Source organism: Rhinolophus sinicus, linkage group LG14 (assembly GCF_036562045.2).
Source record: "Rhinolophus sinicus isolate RSC01 linkage group LG14, ASM3656204v1, whole genome shotgun sequence".
Taxonomy (NCBI): domain Eukaryota; kingdom Metazoa; phylum Chordata; class Mammalia; order Chiroptera; family Rhinolophidae; genus Rhinolophus; species Rhinolophus sinicus.
Window position 1 is genome coordinate 11,230,521 of NC_133763.1, and position 17,977 is coordinate 11,248,497.

The 17,977-nt window shown below is 40.6% G+C and overlaps 1 protein-coding gene across 7 annotated transcripts in view; it reads right to left on the reverse strand.

Annotated features, from left to right (window-relative positions):
* The window catches only part of SULF1 (sulfatase 1), a 152,158-nt gene that overhangs the window by 64,231 nt on the left and 69,950 nt on the right, over positions 1-17,977 (reverse strand). For 6 of the 7 annotated variants that reach the window (XM_019726204.2, XM_074319304.1, XM_074319302.1 and 3 more), the window contains 2 exons: positions 7,197-7,268; positions 6,662-6,893 (listed from right to left, as the gene is read on the reverse strand). In XM_019726204.2, the coding sequence (XP_019581763.1) occupies positions 6,662-6,833 (172 nt within the window). In that variant the 5' untranslated portion in view covers positions 6,834-6,893; positions 7,197-7,268. Of the gene's footprint in view, positions 1-6,661; positions 6,894-7,196; positions 7,269-7,678; positions 7,822-17,977 lie in introns of those variants that run through there. The other variant, XM_074319306.1, reaches the window with a different exon arrangement.

A 17,977-nucleotide genomic window follows, 5' to 3' on the forward strand; every position in this document is an offset into this window, starting at 1 on the left:
ATTGATGTTTTCAAGACGAAGAAACAGAAATGATATCTGTTTGCAGTCAAGAGATGCCTCCCTTGCTGGAGCCTCATACTTTGCTTCATCTGGACTCTTAGGGGAGATACTAACAGACACTGATGCCTGCCTCCTGCCCTCTGAAGCACTGGCGTGATCTCAGTAGCTGAGGCCCCAGTAAAGGGTGAGGACTACAGACGTGTCTGTCTTCAGTCATTGACAGCCACGTTGGTGTTCAATGCGGCCTCCGCTTGGTGCATTCCCTGGCTAGACACGGATGATGAAGTGCAGGAATCATACCTTTTCCCTCTGCTGAGCACCAGACTGCCACCCCTCCCACCCCCCAAGCAAGAAGCCTGAATTCTTTATCATTTAAAGTTGTCCTGTGAGGTGGAAGCCTGACAGGGATGCTATGAAGTGACTGTAATGAGTCCCACAGCTGAGCAGGCTGGCTTGACGACAAGGAAGGTCCAGGCCACAGTGGAGTCCGAGGACTGCCAAGAAAAGCTGTCCCAGCACCAGAGTTGCAGGTTGGGACTGGGGACCTCTGCCATTGCTCCTGCAAGGGTGGGGAGGCCATGACAGGATGCTGCTGGGTCAGCGGTGACTGGGGGGAAAAAGGGGGGCGGGTGGTAAGGAGAAGCGGCACTCTTCGGGAATCCTGCAAAAACTACCAGGTTTGCGAGTTGGGTGGTGTTAAAAATCCAGGCTCTAGGGAGAGTACTTTGGATGGAGTATGTGATAGGGTATTGGGGCTGGATGGAAGCATGGCCAGGAAGTGAAATCATTCTACACACTCCAACTCATATATTCCCAAATTATCTGTGCAAAAAAGGTCAGGAGGGAGAAAATGTCCCACTCATCTGAATGACTTTACCAAAGTCACATAGAGAGCTTGAATGACTTTATTTACATGTTGAACTTTACAGCAATGTGTTACTTTTTGTGATTCAAGTATCTTAGCATTTGATTATTCAATATTTTGTACTATCAAACCTTAAAATTTTCATCAAGCCTACTTGTCATGTCCAGGAAAACTCACATACCCTGAAATGCAATAATAACTATTGTCATTACTATCCCTTAAGGAAATCCTGGGCATGTAGAATTCATATATACCTGGCTTCCAAGGGAGACACCCCATCACCCCACCAAGTGGATGGTACATGGTTTGATGAGTGACAGCAACAAGCAAACACAACCCTGATTAATTACACAGGGTTGTTTTTAGATGGCATTGTCTTATGATGAGGTAAGGTTAATGCTCTAAATATATAAACGGTCAGTACTGAATATATCACTGCTATCTTCTCATATGCCAACTGTTAAGTATAGAACCTTAAACAGTGCCATTTCCAATATTAAAAGTGGCTTTATTGGTCTAGTGAATATTTCAATTCTGAAACGTAAGACAAAAGTAACATGATAAAACAGTGTACCTTCTTCTATCCAAACTGTGGAATTGGTAGGAAAAAAACCAGATGTTTTGGCTAAAACCAGTGGAAGAAAAACAAATTGGGGAATGAAGGGACCAAGAAGCAGATAATAAATCAGTCTGGAGTGTTTCTAGGCCACTTGGACTCATTATTTTTTTCCCCCAAAGAGCAAAAGGCCATTAAAAGTGGAGACTAGTTTCTGATCTGAGGGGAATGAAAATGAAATGCCTGCAGAGCTAGACAGAGAAGGTTAGCAAGTGAAGGCAGCCAGGTATAAGAAAATCACAGGGTTCTTGCCCGTTCAGTTTTGCACATTTGATAGCCATGGAGGTGCACAGGACTCTTCCCTGACTATAAGAAAAAACACAGTATGGCCATGATGAATGGGCCTACGTGTTGGGAAGCAATGGAGAGTGGTGGGGACCCGGGACATCCTGGGGAAGAAATGCCTGACGTAATGAGGGCAGCTTTGACTGATTTCAAGCATCTAATAGATCGTTGCCTCGTGGAAATGCAAGCCCTCATTCTTCGGAATTTTCAAGAAAAGTTGGAACCTGGATTTTTTTTCCCCCCGTTTAAAATGTTGCCTTGATTTTACAAACTGTGCTGGTCAAGCAAAACACATCTATGGGCTAGCTCTGGATGGCAGAGCCCATTTGTGACCTTTGCTTTAAAGAAACAAAGGATTTCCATGTATTCATGGCTTCTTAATTCCACTATGATCTAAGAGAAGCATCGGTAGGGTCCGCGTTACTAAGATGTTAGCATCGGACCAATTTCCGAAGAGCATGAGAAATGCCACATCGAGTCAGATCAGGGGTCCAATCAGCTCAATAGTTTGTTTCTCAGAGTGGCAACAAGGGACCATTTGGGAAAGATTTAGAACCTAATCTCTTTGACTCCAGTCCCCAAAGGTTAGGGGATTCCGACAAGCATTTCTGATTTTCTTGATTGTGATTCAAAAAATATCTCAAGTTCAGGGACATAACAGTATAATAAACAACACGTCTCTTAGCTTTAGTGAAGCTTAACATTTGATCATAGTGGCTTCAGATTTATGTTTTAATTTTAAAATAAAATGTGGATACTGTCCACATTCTTGGTTACCTCTCCTTCCCCAGAGTTACCATCATCCGAAACTTTATGTTGACCATCACCATGTGTGTTTTCTTAGCTTAAAAAAGTGTAAACCTTCCACCCATTATCGTAGGCTAAAAACCTGGACTATTTACAGTTGTAGGCACAACCTGAACAACCTCTTAAGTTGTAGGAAAAAAACCCAAAAAACAAATCCAGAAGTAAGAGGACCATTAACCTCATTTAATCTTTCCACATAGTAAGTTTTCTTCTGGAATAATGGTCTTTGTCCGACCCACCCAACTTGGGTGGGATGACAACAAAATGAAATAATGAGAATGAATGTTCTTTGGAAAAAGATAAAGCATTACCCACATGCACTTTCATTAATGAATTCCTTACATGTCTTATTCCTTTCACAAAATATAGTTTATTTTATTTGTCCTCAAAGTTGAGGGAGTGGCCCCTATTTCTCCTGAATAAGAGCTTTCCTTCCCAGCTTGATTTCATAAACTTTGATGACAACCTTTCTCAGCCTTTATCTTTCCAGACAAAGAAGTAGAATTGTTTTATTTTTTCCCCCAAAAGGGGAAGTATTCTATTACAGTTTTCTTAATTGTTTTCCTAAGCCTTTCCTAACTCTATTATATTTTTCTGGAGGCACAGGAGCCAAAATTGCCTGCAGAATTACAGGTACAAAAAGTTTTGCTTAGGTGAATATTTATTCAAGCATTTGGTGAACATAATTACATGTAAGTAAACAAAACAAAACCCAACCACATCAAAACCACAATAAGATACCACCTCACACCCATTAGGATAGCTATTATCAAAAAACAAAAACAAAAACAAAAACAGAAAATAACAAGTTTTGGTGAGGACATGGAGACACTGGAACCCTTGTGCACTGCTGGTGGGAATGTAAAATGATGCAGTTACTATGGAAAGTCTGGAAGTTCCTAAAAAAGTTAAAAAAGAAATTACCAAATTGTCCAGCAAACCCCTTCCTGGATATAAACCCCAAAGAATTGAAAGCAGGGTCTCAAAGAGATATTTATAAACCTACGTTCATAGTAGCATTATTCACAATAGGTGGAAGCAACCCAAATTTCTATCAACAGGTGAATAGATAAAGAAAATGTCACACACACACACACACACACAGTAGACTAGTATTCAGCCTTCAAAAGGAAGGAAATTCTCATAGATGCTACAACATGGATGAATCTTAAAGAAGGACATTATGCAATGGGAAATAAGCCTGTCACGAAAAGACACATACTGTGTGATTCCACTTTTATGAAGCACTTAGTATAGTCAAATTCATAGAGATAGGAAGGAGAACAGTGGTTGCCAGGAGCTGGAGGGGTGGGAAGTAATTGTTTAATGGATCCAGAGTTTTAACTTTGTAAGATGAAGAGAGTTTTACAGATTCGTTGAAAAACAATGTGAATATACTTAACGTTACTGACCTGTACACTTAAAAATGGTTCCGATGGTAAGAAAAACAACAACCCCGAACCAACTAAAGTCTAGAGCAGTAAGATTCATGAGAGATGACGGGAACATCACAAAAGGCTCGGCAAAAGTCTCTGACAAGCAGTACCTGCTACCAAGGGCATAGTTTTTTTGCGGAGAAAGGAGATCTTCTCTAAACTTTTTATCCACGGGTCACTGTGGTTCGTCATGAACTTGTTTTGCCAACAAGATAATGAGACGCCTCTTATGCTCCTGTTACCTCTCTCACAGAACCTAGACTATTACAAGCGTATACAGGTTGTTTTTAGGAACGGCTCAATAAACATTTCTTGATAGGATGACTGATTGAAGGGAATGCATTTAAAGGTAGCTGTGGAGACCCAGACCTAACACAGGTCCTAGTTTCACCATTTACTGGCTCACCACAGCCTACATAACTTCTCTGGGCCTCATTTTTGTAATGCATAAATTAAGGAGACTTATTGTTACAGTTTCATTGACTTACTGTGAAGATTAAATGAGTGATGGCATAGCATAGTATCTGGCTAGAAAATCAAAGAAAGAGGTAAAGGTAACTATTAAGAAAACAAATGGGCTGATTAAACCTGATCTGTGACCCTTTATCATTATGCTCACGTGCCTCCAATAGAGGCCAGTACTTAGTAATCGCTCAGTAAGTAATTACTGAATGAAAAATAAATGTATCGAACAATTCCTTAATTTATTTTAAAGACAAAGACATACACTCAAGAGGTAGATCATGATGGATAATTGTATTCATTTCTGGGGACTGTTACTTTCGCAGGCCCTCGTGGGTCTATTTGCGGTTTACTTAGTACCTACTATATTTCCAGCATAGTCTCAGCATCAGGATTGCAACATAGACAAAACACACCCCTACCCTCTAATTGCTCTCAGTCAAGTGGAAGGGACAAACATGAAAGCACAGGCTGGATTAAGGGCCACACCGGAGGTATGTCCGAGGTGGTGTGAAGTTCCAGCAACCTAGAGAGAGGGGAGTACAGTTTTGGTGAGGGAAGACCCCTCGAGGGTAAGGCGTTTGAACTGGGTCATGAAGATAGACAGGGCTTCTCCAGGTGGAGAAAGTGGGGAAAGGCAGAGAGGACGAGATGTACAAAGGCATGAAACACAGGTGAGAGAGAAGAAGCCACCAGACATCTTCAGGGAAGTGTAAATTATTTCCATGAAGCACAGAGCAAAAGTGGGAGGAAGGGAAGAAGCCTTACAGAGGATGGGCGGGGGTGAGATGGCCCAAAGCTCATCTGCTTGCAGAGGAGAGGAGAGGAGAGGTGAGGGAAAAGCTGGGAGAGGGAAGGGTCTACAGATCCTGGCTGTAGTGACAGGGATGGATGTGAGCGATGCTAAGGAAGGTGCATTCAAATGTGCTCACGTCATTTTACTTGATCTGTAGTAAGTGATTCAAAACTGAAACCACCAGCCTAAAGTCATACCTGCAAGACTTCATTTTGGCATGTTGCCTGAAAATCTATACTCTTGTTTAAAAAGTGAAGTGAGAAAGAGAAGACTGTATGCATCTGTCTCAATAATCATTACCTCCACTGACTTGAATGCATTTGCTTCCCGCTGAACCCAAGGAGTTAACTTAGTTGGAATTCCACGCTTTGGTTTCAAACTGGAAATCAAAGCCCTTTTCCAAGCAGATCAATTTCCAGCTCAGAGAATGTTCTCCTCAAGAACCCCAGCCAGAGGAGCCCTGTAAAGAAGGCAGGTGCTCTGCTAGCACCGAGTCTAGAAAACACTTGTGACAGTCAATTGAGTATGGTGGATAGATAAGCAGAGCTGAGTGAGGCCTGAGAGCGAGGAATTTGGGTCCAGGAAAATGGAAATGAGTGGGGGTGACAACTTGTCAGGGCAAGATTTTATCTGTCCTATGGTACCATCGAAAAACTTGACCCCAGGTTACAACCAAGAGTACGGGGTTGGGCCAAGACAGAAGAAGGTGAGAAGGTGAGAAACCCACTCAGATGATACAGAAGCTAAGGTGGGACCACCAGATGTCGGCAGGCTTTCTAAGCGATCCAGAATTAGTGCAGAGGAGCTAAGCGTTCAAAAAGGCATCATATCTAAGGGAGTAGTAGTGAATTAATACCAGAAGGTATAGAGAATATTGTAACTTTCAATTACCTAACAATTATGACATAAATAGATCATTCACTCTAATAATAAACCATTGAAAGTTCCTCTAGTATCTATCTATGTTTATATACATTGCATAGAATCAGTCATAATCTCACGCTCTTAGAAACAACTTTACCCAAATTTAAGGAAAAAAAAAAATTGAAACAACATTGCCCAAATTTAAAAAAATAAATAAATAAAAAGAGTTTCCAAGGTACACAATCAACTCCTTAACTTCTATAGTATTTAACCTGGGCTTCCTCCCCTCCTACTCTCCTGGGCCCCTCCCCAGACTGTTTCAAAAGCTTAAGACCAGAAATGTAATGTCGAAACACAAACCAAATGCCTTATATACTCAACACGAGTTCATTTTATACACTAGGTTGTTGGTGAAGGTACTCTAATTAAGTGCCCAACCCCACAATGTTCACCGACGGTTACTGATAATGAAGAAAGTCAGCAGGTCACGTGAGCAAAGAGACTAACAAGTGAGAAATCCAGCGTCTCACCCAGCTCCACATCTTGATCGTCAGTGAGCACGAGGATGATGTTGGGTCGAATGTTCTTCCGTTCCTGCGGTATGCGTCCTCTGAACCTCGGGGACCTGACCGTCGAACAGAGGCCCCCCAGCAGGTCTGTGCCCAGGACAGCCAAAACCAGAGCCCAGCAAGAATACTTCATTGTGTTGGGTCCAATGTCGCAAACCCGACGAAACGTCTCAGCCTCCTGGTTTCTGCAGGTCTGGGCAGTCAGAGAAAAAGCGAGAGGGAGAGACTGAAATGAAATCCAAACTCCAAACACAGTTGCAGAAAAAGGGCTTCAGCTAAGTGAGAACTGGCACATACGCTGGCAGAGAAAGGGCCGACAGGAGTCAGAAGCGGCAAACCCTCACAGGCCTTGGGTAGTTTTTTAAGCACTTGATTATTTTGCAAATTCACTTTTGTCCTTTATTCTCCTTCCAACTTTTCCTGTTTCAATTCACTGCCAAAATATCATTTCCAACATGGGGCTCGAGTGTAAAAGCTTTCTGACAAGAACTAATACCTTGAATTAGGTATCCTGGTTGAAAATCAATTTCTATACCCAGAGGTGTTCAGCACATCTGCAGATGGGGTCCTAGAAGGAGGAGAAAAACAATACAAAGAAAACATCAGTCAAGGATTTTGATACAGGTGTTTGGTCTGAAGTGGTCTCTCAAAACAGCATATTATACATATATACATACAGGCAGGCACACACACACACACACTTCATCTACACTCCAAAAGGGAGAAAAAGGAGGAAGCAACCTTCAGAACTGCTAACAAATGACTCAACGTCTTCATTCCATAATCAGCCCCATAAAACGGAGCCAAGTGTATCATCCCCGCTCACACTCTAATCGTACTTTAAACATCCCCGAGAAAACTAACAATTTATCAGGAAGACGCAGTGGTGCCTGTCAAACCACAGCCCTGTGGAGAGTGCACCTGTGGGGCAGGTGGCACGGTGGCGCGAGGGGGCGTGTGGGGGGAGCGGGAACTCACCTGTGTAAGATACTGACTACTTTTCACAGCAGAATGAAACGCAAAGCTGTCACTTGTCATCTGCATTATGTCACTCACTACCCAGGAGAGTTCTTTCTGCTGACAAAGACTTCATAGTCAGTGACTGGGATGGCAACCTTTCCCAGCCTCCAAAAAGCTCCTAACTGTCCTCCATCAATCATCAGGGGAAGAGTCGCTTCCTTCGAGCAAGGTTGGTCCCTCTGTCCAGCCCGTGTCCTCAGTGCGCTGGCGCCAAAGGGGACAGAGCCCTCCTTTGACTGTCAGCGCCAGCCTCACTATTAGCAGGACCGGCTGCAGCGCCACCAGCACAGAGGTGCTTTGCTGCAGCAGATCTAAACCCGCAGAGCAAAATGATTTACGGCTCCCAGGCTGGGGGTGAGAGGCTAGCCTTCCACACTAAAAAAATAAATAAAACGCAGAGGGGAGTGCTGCACAATCCTTGCCAGTCCGCACAAGCGGGGAGTTGGAAAGGGTTGGAAAACGCCCCCTTCGCTTTAGAACACCTGCTGCAAGCTTTCCCCCTGGACTTCTGAAAGATAGCAAAGGGCTCACAAAAAAAACCAAAACCAAAAAAAAAAACCCTGTCCCTTGGATGTCACAAGGGAATGTCTGCATGGGAATTAAGGCTGCCCTTAAATTAATTAGATAGCAGCCCACTTCCCCAGGGCGTCTGCCCCTGGACACCTGAGGGTCTGTTTTGATTTGCAACAATAAACTGGCATCAGATAAATAAACATAATGAATTAAGTGTGAGTATTGCATAACAAGAGGAAAGGGACTCAATGCTCACGTCCATGCCTTCCATTCTGGAGGGTGGCATGGGCAGCGAAAGAAAAAAGACTGTGTACTGTTTACCTCAGCCACAGTATTGTGTTTATACACACAAACCCCTATTATTTTAAACTTTATGAGCTGTTTTGTAAACAGTGCTAATGCTTTTCATTCTGCAGCCTGTAATTACTCTGGGGGGTGGTTGGGGGGAGACTCAATAAGAAATAGATTTTGAAACAAAAATACAGTGTCTGCTAGGCAGTCTGACTACATTATCTACAGAACAACCAACAAGCCACCTTCGATTGGTCCTGTGGCTCTGAGAAAGTCAATACATAAGGTTCAGGGTCATTTTTCTTTCTTTCTCTCTCTTTCTCTCTCTTCCTCTCCCTCCCCCTTTCTGTAATAACTCAGGGTTATTTCAGTGATTTCTGGGCATGCTGAACTCTAAAAGCCCACAATTGTTCTGCACTGAGTGTTTGGTTTCTGTGCATTTGTTTTAAGTCATGAGAAAACTGATACGAGGACAAAAGGACAGGTAAACGAAAGAAATAGGTGTCAAACTGTGGCTTTCATCCACTGAGCGTGCATTAGGCTAAGTCATTAAATACAGAAATTTCGTAAAGGGTTGGCCCTTTAAGTAGCAAAACTTTGCTCACCTCTCAAAGCCTGCAAGGGTGTGTGAAGAGAGAGTGAGCGGGGCTTCCATGCATCCGCTATAGAATAAACCAACTTCTGCTGACAACAGTGGCCGGAAAGGACAGTCAGACAGACTCACTGTGTGTGGAGCACACAGTAGCACTCGGAGTTTAAATAACCAAACTGAAAATGCTTGACAATTAAGAGGCTGATAGCATTCCCTAGAGCCCAATCAACATTACTGGCTATTCTTTTCTTTATCTTATTTACTTTACTTCTTCCTTTAGGAAAAAGGAAATTAACTTTAATGATATCTTGTATCAACTACATTGAAAATTATTTCCTAATAAAGAGAAGGGAGATAGAGTAGACTTTTTTTTTTCTTTTAACCAATAAAGTGATCTTCCTTTTTGTAGAATTTAAGGCGCAGGAAAGACCAACATTTCTTCTGCCACAGTTTATTATTGATTCAGAGGCTTCGTATGTAAAAGCATGGAAATTGAATGGCAAAGAACTTTCTGACAGGTCTGGCCTGCAGGAGTGCCCTATTCTTTATCCCTCCCAACCCCCACTAAAACACACAAAACACACTACTGTGCAAAAAGTTCACACAGACAATTCCTCATTCAAAAATGACCTTTTAAATATCTGTTGTCCTCTCACTGCCTGGTTTCCAGCTCCAGAAGGAAAAGAAGTAAAGAAGAAGGATGAAAACAAAACAAACCTCTGTCAGACAAAATGCAGAACTTGACAAAGGAGACAGGATGCAATGTTTGAATTGGATACTTTGCAGCGGACGACAAGTGTCCTTAGAGACTCACAATTTGTCTTGAGAAATTGTGGAACATGGGAGAAATGTAAAAAGAGGTTTTTCTCACCCATGGAAAAGGGGCTTGAGGAATGGTGCTCCAAGCCCTAAAATGAAACGCCCATGACAGCTATAGCCAATCGGGGGGCAAAGTTTACAGGACTCTGGTTAGGGCAGTCAAGCCAACTATAAATGTGACATTAAAGGCTTCAAGTCATATATGAAAGAAAAAGAATGGGAAAACTTCAAGCCAACTGGATTGAAAGTCGAGTTCACATATGCGCGTGTAGCCATATTCCACACTCAATACCCCGGTAGGTTTAAGGGGATCTCTGCCTTCACCAAGCCCCCTTGTCTCTGGGCAGTTGGTGCTAAGGGAAAAGGCATGGTCACAATACGCTGAAAGGGTCCTGCTTTGTCCACCAGAGAAATTTTCAAAGTGTAATCTGAGAATTTGGGGTGGACCCTGGGATCCTTTTGGGGGGGTCCATAAGGCCACAACTATTTTGATAAGGATATTGACTCAATATTTTTATTATTTTTTTTTACTTTGTTGATATTCCACTGATGGAGTAAGAACAATAGTGGGTGAAACCCCCTTTGTCTTAATACGAAGGAAAGACCGCCACATACAGTTAAAAAAGAAACGCCAGTTTCACTTAAGACGAAGCAGTATAATGATTAATATTATTAAACCTGAACCCTTGCATATACATCTTTTCTTTTTCATTTTCTGTTTTAGGAGGTAGGAGGTGCGTACAAAGGCCTTTGCTGCCTGTGGAGGTGTGATGGTTGGTTGTCTTGAGGAAAAAGACTTGTGTGACTGAGATGCAAGCTGAAGTAGATACTATTTTTTTTTCTCAGAAACACCGTTTTTACTTGAAAGAATTATTTGGAAGTAGATACTCTTTTTTTCTCATAAACACCGTTTTACTTGAAAGAATTATTTGGACTTAGACATTTGGCAGTCTAATAATGAATGAAATGAGACTGTCTTTTCAAGGAAAACAACTGGCAGTATTTGTTGTATTTCGTGCCAATGATAGAAATCTAGCTTTCAAGTTAAAATCAGAATTTTGGAAAGCTCGTATATGCCACTGAGCTTGGCAGCTTCCCAAATACATAAAACCTTTCTGATGACATTGGTGTTGATATTAACAAGTGTTGTTAACAAGTGTTATTTTTTTAAGTGTTATTTTTTGATATGGTAAAATGAAATGTGTCAGTATTTGCATAATTCAGTGACCCAGTATTTCCCAAATGACCAAACACAATGCTACAAAATCAAACATGAGTAAAAACATTTCAGTCAAAGTGTAAGATGACCGTTGAATTTTAAAGAAACAGAGTATTGAAATGTTCATTGATATGGTTTCAGATTTCTTACTACTTCTAACCTTTAAGATATTACTACTTGTCAAGTTTTGGAATAGTATCAAAGAAGAGCCACACATTTCTGAAAAAGCTATTAAAATATTTCTCTTTTTCCAACTACTTATCCATCTGAGGCTGAATTTTATTCTTATACTTTCACCAAAACAACAGATTTCAAAAGATTGAACGCAGAAGCTGACCTAAGAATACATCTCTCTTCTATTCAGAGAGACATTAAAGCGATTTACAAAAATGTAAAACAATGCCACTTTACTCACCAATATTTTTTTGGTTTGGAAAATATAGGTGTTTTCATAAAATATATCATTTAAATTAACATATAGATTTATTATTATTTTCAAAAGGATTAATGAGTATTTTAAAATTTTCTCAGCTTTAATGTCTATCAATAGTTATAACCTGCATAAACTACCACTCTTGGGGGTCCTGAATAAATTTTAATAATATAAATGGATCCCGAGCCCAAAGGCCTTAAGAGTTGCTGGCCTATAGTATACCTGGTTCCACAGTTAAGCCTAGACTTTCACCTCTAAGGCTCTAGATCTGACCCTATTCACAAAGTTCTCGTTCCCTTTTCCCCCTCTTAAAGCCTTGAGATTGTCCTAAGTGCCTAGTATCACACAGGAGTTGTTAATGAGTGATAGCATTTTTTTTGTTGTTTAAATTTGATAACACACTACTTTACAAATGAATACCCACATATCTAAAGTATGTGGGAGACGGGTTCAGAACCACTTACTAGGCACAGAAATGGGACAAAGCAAAGCACTCCATAGGACAGAGAAAAAAAAGGAACACCATAACCAATCAACACAGCAGGGGAGATTAGGCCAGCAACACGCAATTATTAGAAGCTGAATACAGCCAGAACACGTGTAGTTTACTACCAGAGTGAAGCAAAATAGGGATTATACCCGCAAAAAGCTGGTAATCAACCTCCCTTCCACACCCACTGTCAATCTACATACTTAGTGCTTCTTAGTGTCTATTTCCATGGCCCTTTTCCCTCAATTTTGGCTTTCAGGCTTCCCATACATCACTTCTTTCCTTTAAAGGAAGCCTTCAGGATGTGCCAGCTTCTTTACGCTATACGAGAAACCAAGAAGGAGCTAATTTCTTCTCTTTAAAAACGCCATAGCTGGCAACATTCATTTATTGATTGGCTCATCCTCAGAAAGCCTGTTTCCTGATCGAATTTATTACAACTCCAGGCAAAGAAGATAGACAGTAATATTTTTATACTCTAGTAACAAATCTCTTCCAACAACCAAAGTCAGCTGAAAAGCGTGCGTCTCAGGCCCGGAGCACCTTTGGGGAAATATTTGGCTAAATGATGAGCTCCTCCTTGAACAATGTTTGCTTTTCTTCCCTTTCTCCTCCTTTTTTTTCTCTCCAATACTATGAATCCTGAAATTGGAAGGAACCTTGAAAAGTCATCTATTCACAAAACTGTGTCAGTTATCCCCGGGGTATGATGAGAGCGTGAGATGGATTTTAGGTTTTACTTCATTCATAGAGATTCTTTTTCAATGCTCTGTTGCATTATAAAAGTAGAAATAAGTAAACTGAAGTTTTCTAGGTTTCCCCTTTGTCTTCTCATGGAGGGAGAGAATCGTAGGAGTTGGGAAGTGATCAGAATGAAGGGAGAGGTTACATCAGAAAAAGCACTTTTGAGACTTCTCCACACAAAGGTAGGAAGGAAAAACCACGTGAAAATGAGTTCACCAAGGGCATTTTCAAGACTGTAAGAAGTCCAAGACTAAGATTTGTTCAGCTGCTTTCAAATAAGAATTAGGAAAAAAAAAAGATCTAAAAATTATGAAAAGAACCAGAAGAACCTGATATTCCAGAAGCAGAGGCTACCAAGTGCCTGAAGGCTCTGACAATGGTTACTGGCTTCCGTGGTGGCGCTGAGATCCCAGAGAATGAGAACAAGAGATTGCTGGAATTTCAAAAAAAAGGGGCAATGGAAATTTCAGTTAATATGGGTTTGGTGAAAGGATAGCAATACTGATAAACTACAGATGTGGTCTTAGACATCTTAGCTGGGTCTTCAAGTATATGATTTAGTACATTAAATTCCATTTAATTTGTCATTGGTTTTACATACTTACAGCTTATTTGTATTGAAGTACCTAGAGGTATTGCACCAGGAAGCAGACAATAAACTTGGTTGGTTGCAACAATAAACTTCAGATAGCAATGGCTTAACACACTAAAAGTATGTTCATCACTCACACTATATATAAATCACACCCAGGAAGGCAGGGAGCTTTGCTATGCCCAGCTGTGCATGGACGCAGGCTTAGTATGGGGTCACTGTTGTCTTGTTGCGACAACATATGGATCAAGCAGAAGAAGAAAAAACTGGAGACTCTTGCAAGAGCTTTTCATGGCTGCAACCTGGAGACGACTCAGATCGGTTCTAATAGGTCATTGTCTGCAACCAGTCATTTGGCCCCATCCAACTACAGGAGAGCTGGAAATATGGTGGGGCAGACGGAACACTTGCTGAGCAGGACTGCTACTGTCAACGCCACAGCATCAAGTTTCACCGGTACTTTATGTATTTATCTTTCTCTCTCTCAATCATACACATGCACACACACATACTTAAGATATATGTGTAAATATATTTCACACAGACACATCTGTCAAGGAATGAAGAAACACAGTCTTCTCCGCAGCTTGAAGTTCAACCATGCTTAGGTATTAAAAATGTACTTTAAACAGATTTGGGGATTTGGGGGACCTGTTTTCTTTGAGTTTGTTTCCCTGATATATATTATCTGGCACAATACAAATGTATTTTAAAGTTCCACGTTTCTTGTGATACCTTTAAGTTGAAGAAAATATTTTTACAAAGATAATTAGATGCTGTGGTTATATGTCGAAAGCATTCCTTCAAATATTTTCTTGCAGTTAAAATCTATGTGAGAAAAGAGCAACACCTGACTTGACTGTATAAATTAAGGCACAGTCAAGAGAATTCCACTGGCCTACTTTCCATGGAGTCAAACTCACCACAAATGTAATGTTCTTTATCATTTTCTAAGGGTTTAAATCCAGCAGAGTGGAGATACAACCTCCTTCTGAGGGATCCTGCTGGCCTTCCTTACACATGAGGACCAAGAAATAGAGAGCAAAGGATGAATACTCATTTCTGGTTCCTGACTGAAGACTTAGGGGCAAAAGTTACAGAGAATAGCTCTGATATGTATATATAATGTATTACTTACAGGAGAACCTTTAAAAAAAAAATCAAACATCCATATTTAAGTTAACTCCTTTGCTTAGAGACATTTCAAAGAAACCTTAAAATTCTGATTAGTTCATGTATGAATATTGATTATTTCAAAAATACTGCTTCACAAACAAGTTGTACTAGGCAATATTGTTTTGAGATTTTTTGTGTTATTGATTAAATATATACTTCCAAGTCTTTTAATGACAAAATCATCTGCAGTGTGTGCTTTATATGTACCTCCGTCCCTGTGTTATCTACAGATGATCGTCTCTTCTTTAGCTGTATACTCATCTCCCAATTTCTAACAGGCATAGCTATGCATTTATCATGTAAAAAGAATGACTCTATTAAAATTTCAAGTGAAATTCAGGCATGCAATCTTGGGAAATACCATTGCAGTAGAACAAACTGAGTGACTAGAGGCCTTTCTAGGAAAATTAATTTATTAATTTTAGTCATAAAGTGTGTATAAAGCATATAATGGATGTAAATTGTCTATTTTTGTTGATATCATACGATGATATCTGACATTCTTGCCCAGTCAGATTCATCTTCCTACCCTCAAATCATTATCTGGATATAGAGCTATTTATCAATGTCTTGAGATGGATTAGCACCTGAAGATATACAGTAGGAGATTTTTAAAACCATAAATTCACTAACACATACTGATTCAGATGATGCTACTTGCATGAAAGGCCTGTAGTAACTTGCAACTTAAAATGTGACTTCTGTCTTAGTTGACTGCACAGAAGTTGGGAAATATTTCAGCTAATGAAAGCTAACATTTTCCTTTATTATTATAAAAGAGTAAACTTTATGAAGCTGTAAGCTGTAGGAATTTATAGGATGGAAATTTTAAGAGCCATATTATTACCCTAAACTATAATGTGTTGCATTTGCGAAATAACCTTACTGAAAAGGCTCAGATTATGATCGATGTCCATGGACGTTTCTGTTTATTGTCACTGGAGTATCTTGATAAATACAGCTGGACAAGGCCTTAGATTTCATCTAAACTTCTATTTGCCAAACACCCAATGCTGTTCCACTTCCAGAATTTATTATCTCACTGTTTTAAATCTTCATTTCTTAACACACACAAGAACAGCACTTGTCACACAAAGGAGCTGATATAATTAAACCAGATTATATGCTCCACAAGTAAAATCAGCCATTCATGAAAGCTGGTCACCAGAGGCTATTTCGAACAATGCATATTTCAGAGTCATCTACAGTAATCCCTTCTCTCTACTGATTTGGTTTCCATGAAGTCTTAAGCACATGTGTAAAAAGGAGGCTTATTAAAACCTGATGTGATATTAGAGATTATAATGCAACAGGGTTTGGCTGATTTTAATATCTGAGTCTTCAAAAAGGAAAGCGACCTTCAATTATATTTGTAAACTTAGTAAAATATTATGCATACAAAGGTATATGGTATTTACTCATTAAGGAAAAAAATAATGTTATCTGAATTGGGTTTATACATAACATTCGCATATAAAAGTGGAGGAGAAACTAAAACAGTTTTCACTGGTGGATGGATCAGCAAAGCACAGAAATATTTCATAAGTAGTGAGGAGCCTGGATTGATTAGAAAATTCTTTATAAATTTGTGAATCTCTAGTAGATAATTCTTTTGTCTTGCTATGGTAAAACATTATCAAAATCTGTTATATCAGCATTTGACAAGTTCAAAATATTAGTTGTCATCATTTGTTGAACTGGATTCTTACAGTTAGTTATTGCCTGGCTGCCTAAGAAGTTTACCAAGACCTCCAGTCCTGGGGCGGATGGGTGGCTCAGTTGGTTAAAGCGTGAGCTCTGGGCAACAGGGCTGCTGGTTCGATTCCCACATGGGCCAGTGAGCTGCGTCCTCCACAACTAGAATGAAGTCAATGAGCTGCTGCTGAGCCCCCAGGTGACTAGATGGCTCAGTTGGTTGGAGCACGGGCTCTCAACCACAAGGTTGCCATTTAGACTCATGGTGGGCTGCGCCCCCTGCAAATAAGATTGAACACAGCACCTTGAGCTGAGCTGCCGCTGAGCTCCCGGATGGCTCAGTTGGTTGGAGCGTGTTCTCTCAAACATAAGGTTGCTGGTTCGACTACCGCAAGGGATAGTGGGCTATGCCCCCTGCAACTAACAACTGGACCTGGAGCTGAACTGTGCCTTCCACAACTAAGCTTGAAAGGACAACAACTTGATTTGGGAAAGTCCTAGAAGTACACACTCCTCCCCAATGAAAAAAAAAAAAAAGACCTCCAGTCCTGGTGGACTTCTTGAAGTCTTGTTTGTTTTTCTTGGTCATTTTACTATGTCCTATTTGTGTTTAGCTTCAATCACAGATGCAAATACAAAGAATTAGATTTGATATGTTTCAGGATCTCCTGCATACTGCTTTACATCCTTGAAACACACGCACGCGCGGGCCCACACACACACACACACACAAATGATCGTGAACTGGTTTTGAAATTAGCAAAAAGCAACATCTTGACACACAGACCAGCTGCTTTTCCTCATTGGAACACCACTTCACAGACCAGATCATATATGAGAAAGGAGGTTAGCAACTTCCACCTTAGAGAGCTCATATGAAGGAGACATTCTAGAAAACACATAGGATCTTGGAGTTAGAAGATGGTGTGGACTAAATATTTATGTCCCCCTCAAATCCGTATGTTGAAACCCTAACCCCCAATGTGATGGTATTAGAAGGTAGGGGCATTTGGTAGTTAATTAGGTCATGAAGGTAGAACCCCTATGAATGGGATTAGTTCCCTTATAAAAGGTGCCCTCAGAGAGCTCTCCTACCCCCTTTCCATGTGAGGACACTGAGAAAATGGCCGTCCATGAACCAGGAAGTGGGCTTTGACCAGACCCTGAATCTGCTGGTGCCTTGATCTTGGACTTCCAGCTTCCTGAACTGTGGGAAATAAATGTTTTTTATTTAAGTCACCTGGTGTATTGCATTTTTGTTATAGTAGGCCAAACGGACGAAGACAAAAGGAATCTTACAGTTCACCTAGATCAGCCTTTAACTAATGACGAAAACTTCTCTAGAGCATCAGTGAAAAATGCCTCTGTAGGTAACACAGAAGCAATGAGGCCACTTGATTAGTTTGGGGGCAGCATTTAAGGTTAGAAAATTCTCCCTTTTATTGAACACAAAATCTGCCTTCCTCTCCTCTTTATGTTGAATCATGCTCTATTCTTCTGAGCCACACAAAATAATTCTATGCTCTTCTAGATAACAAATGCTTTAAGTATCTAAAGATTGTTTCCCAACTCCTAAATCTTCCTCTCTTACGAAACATACCCATGTGGTGGTTCAGTGGTAAATTATGGGACAATGGTGGAGGGGTTATTTTGGATCTGGCCATTGGTTGGCTAAGTATTGAATCAATAGATC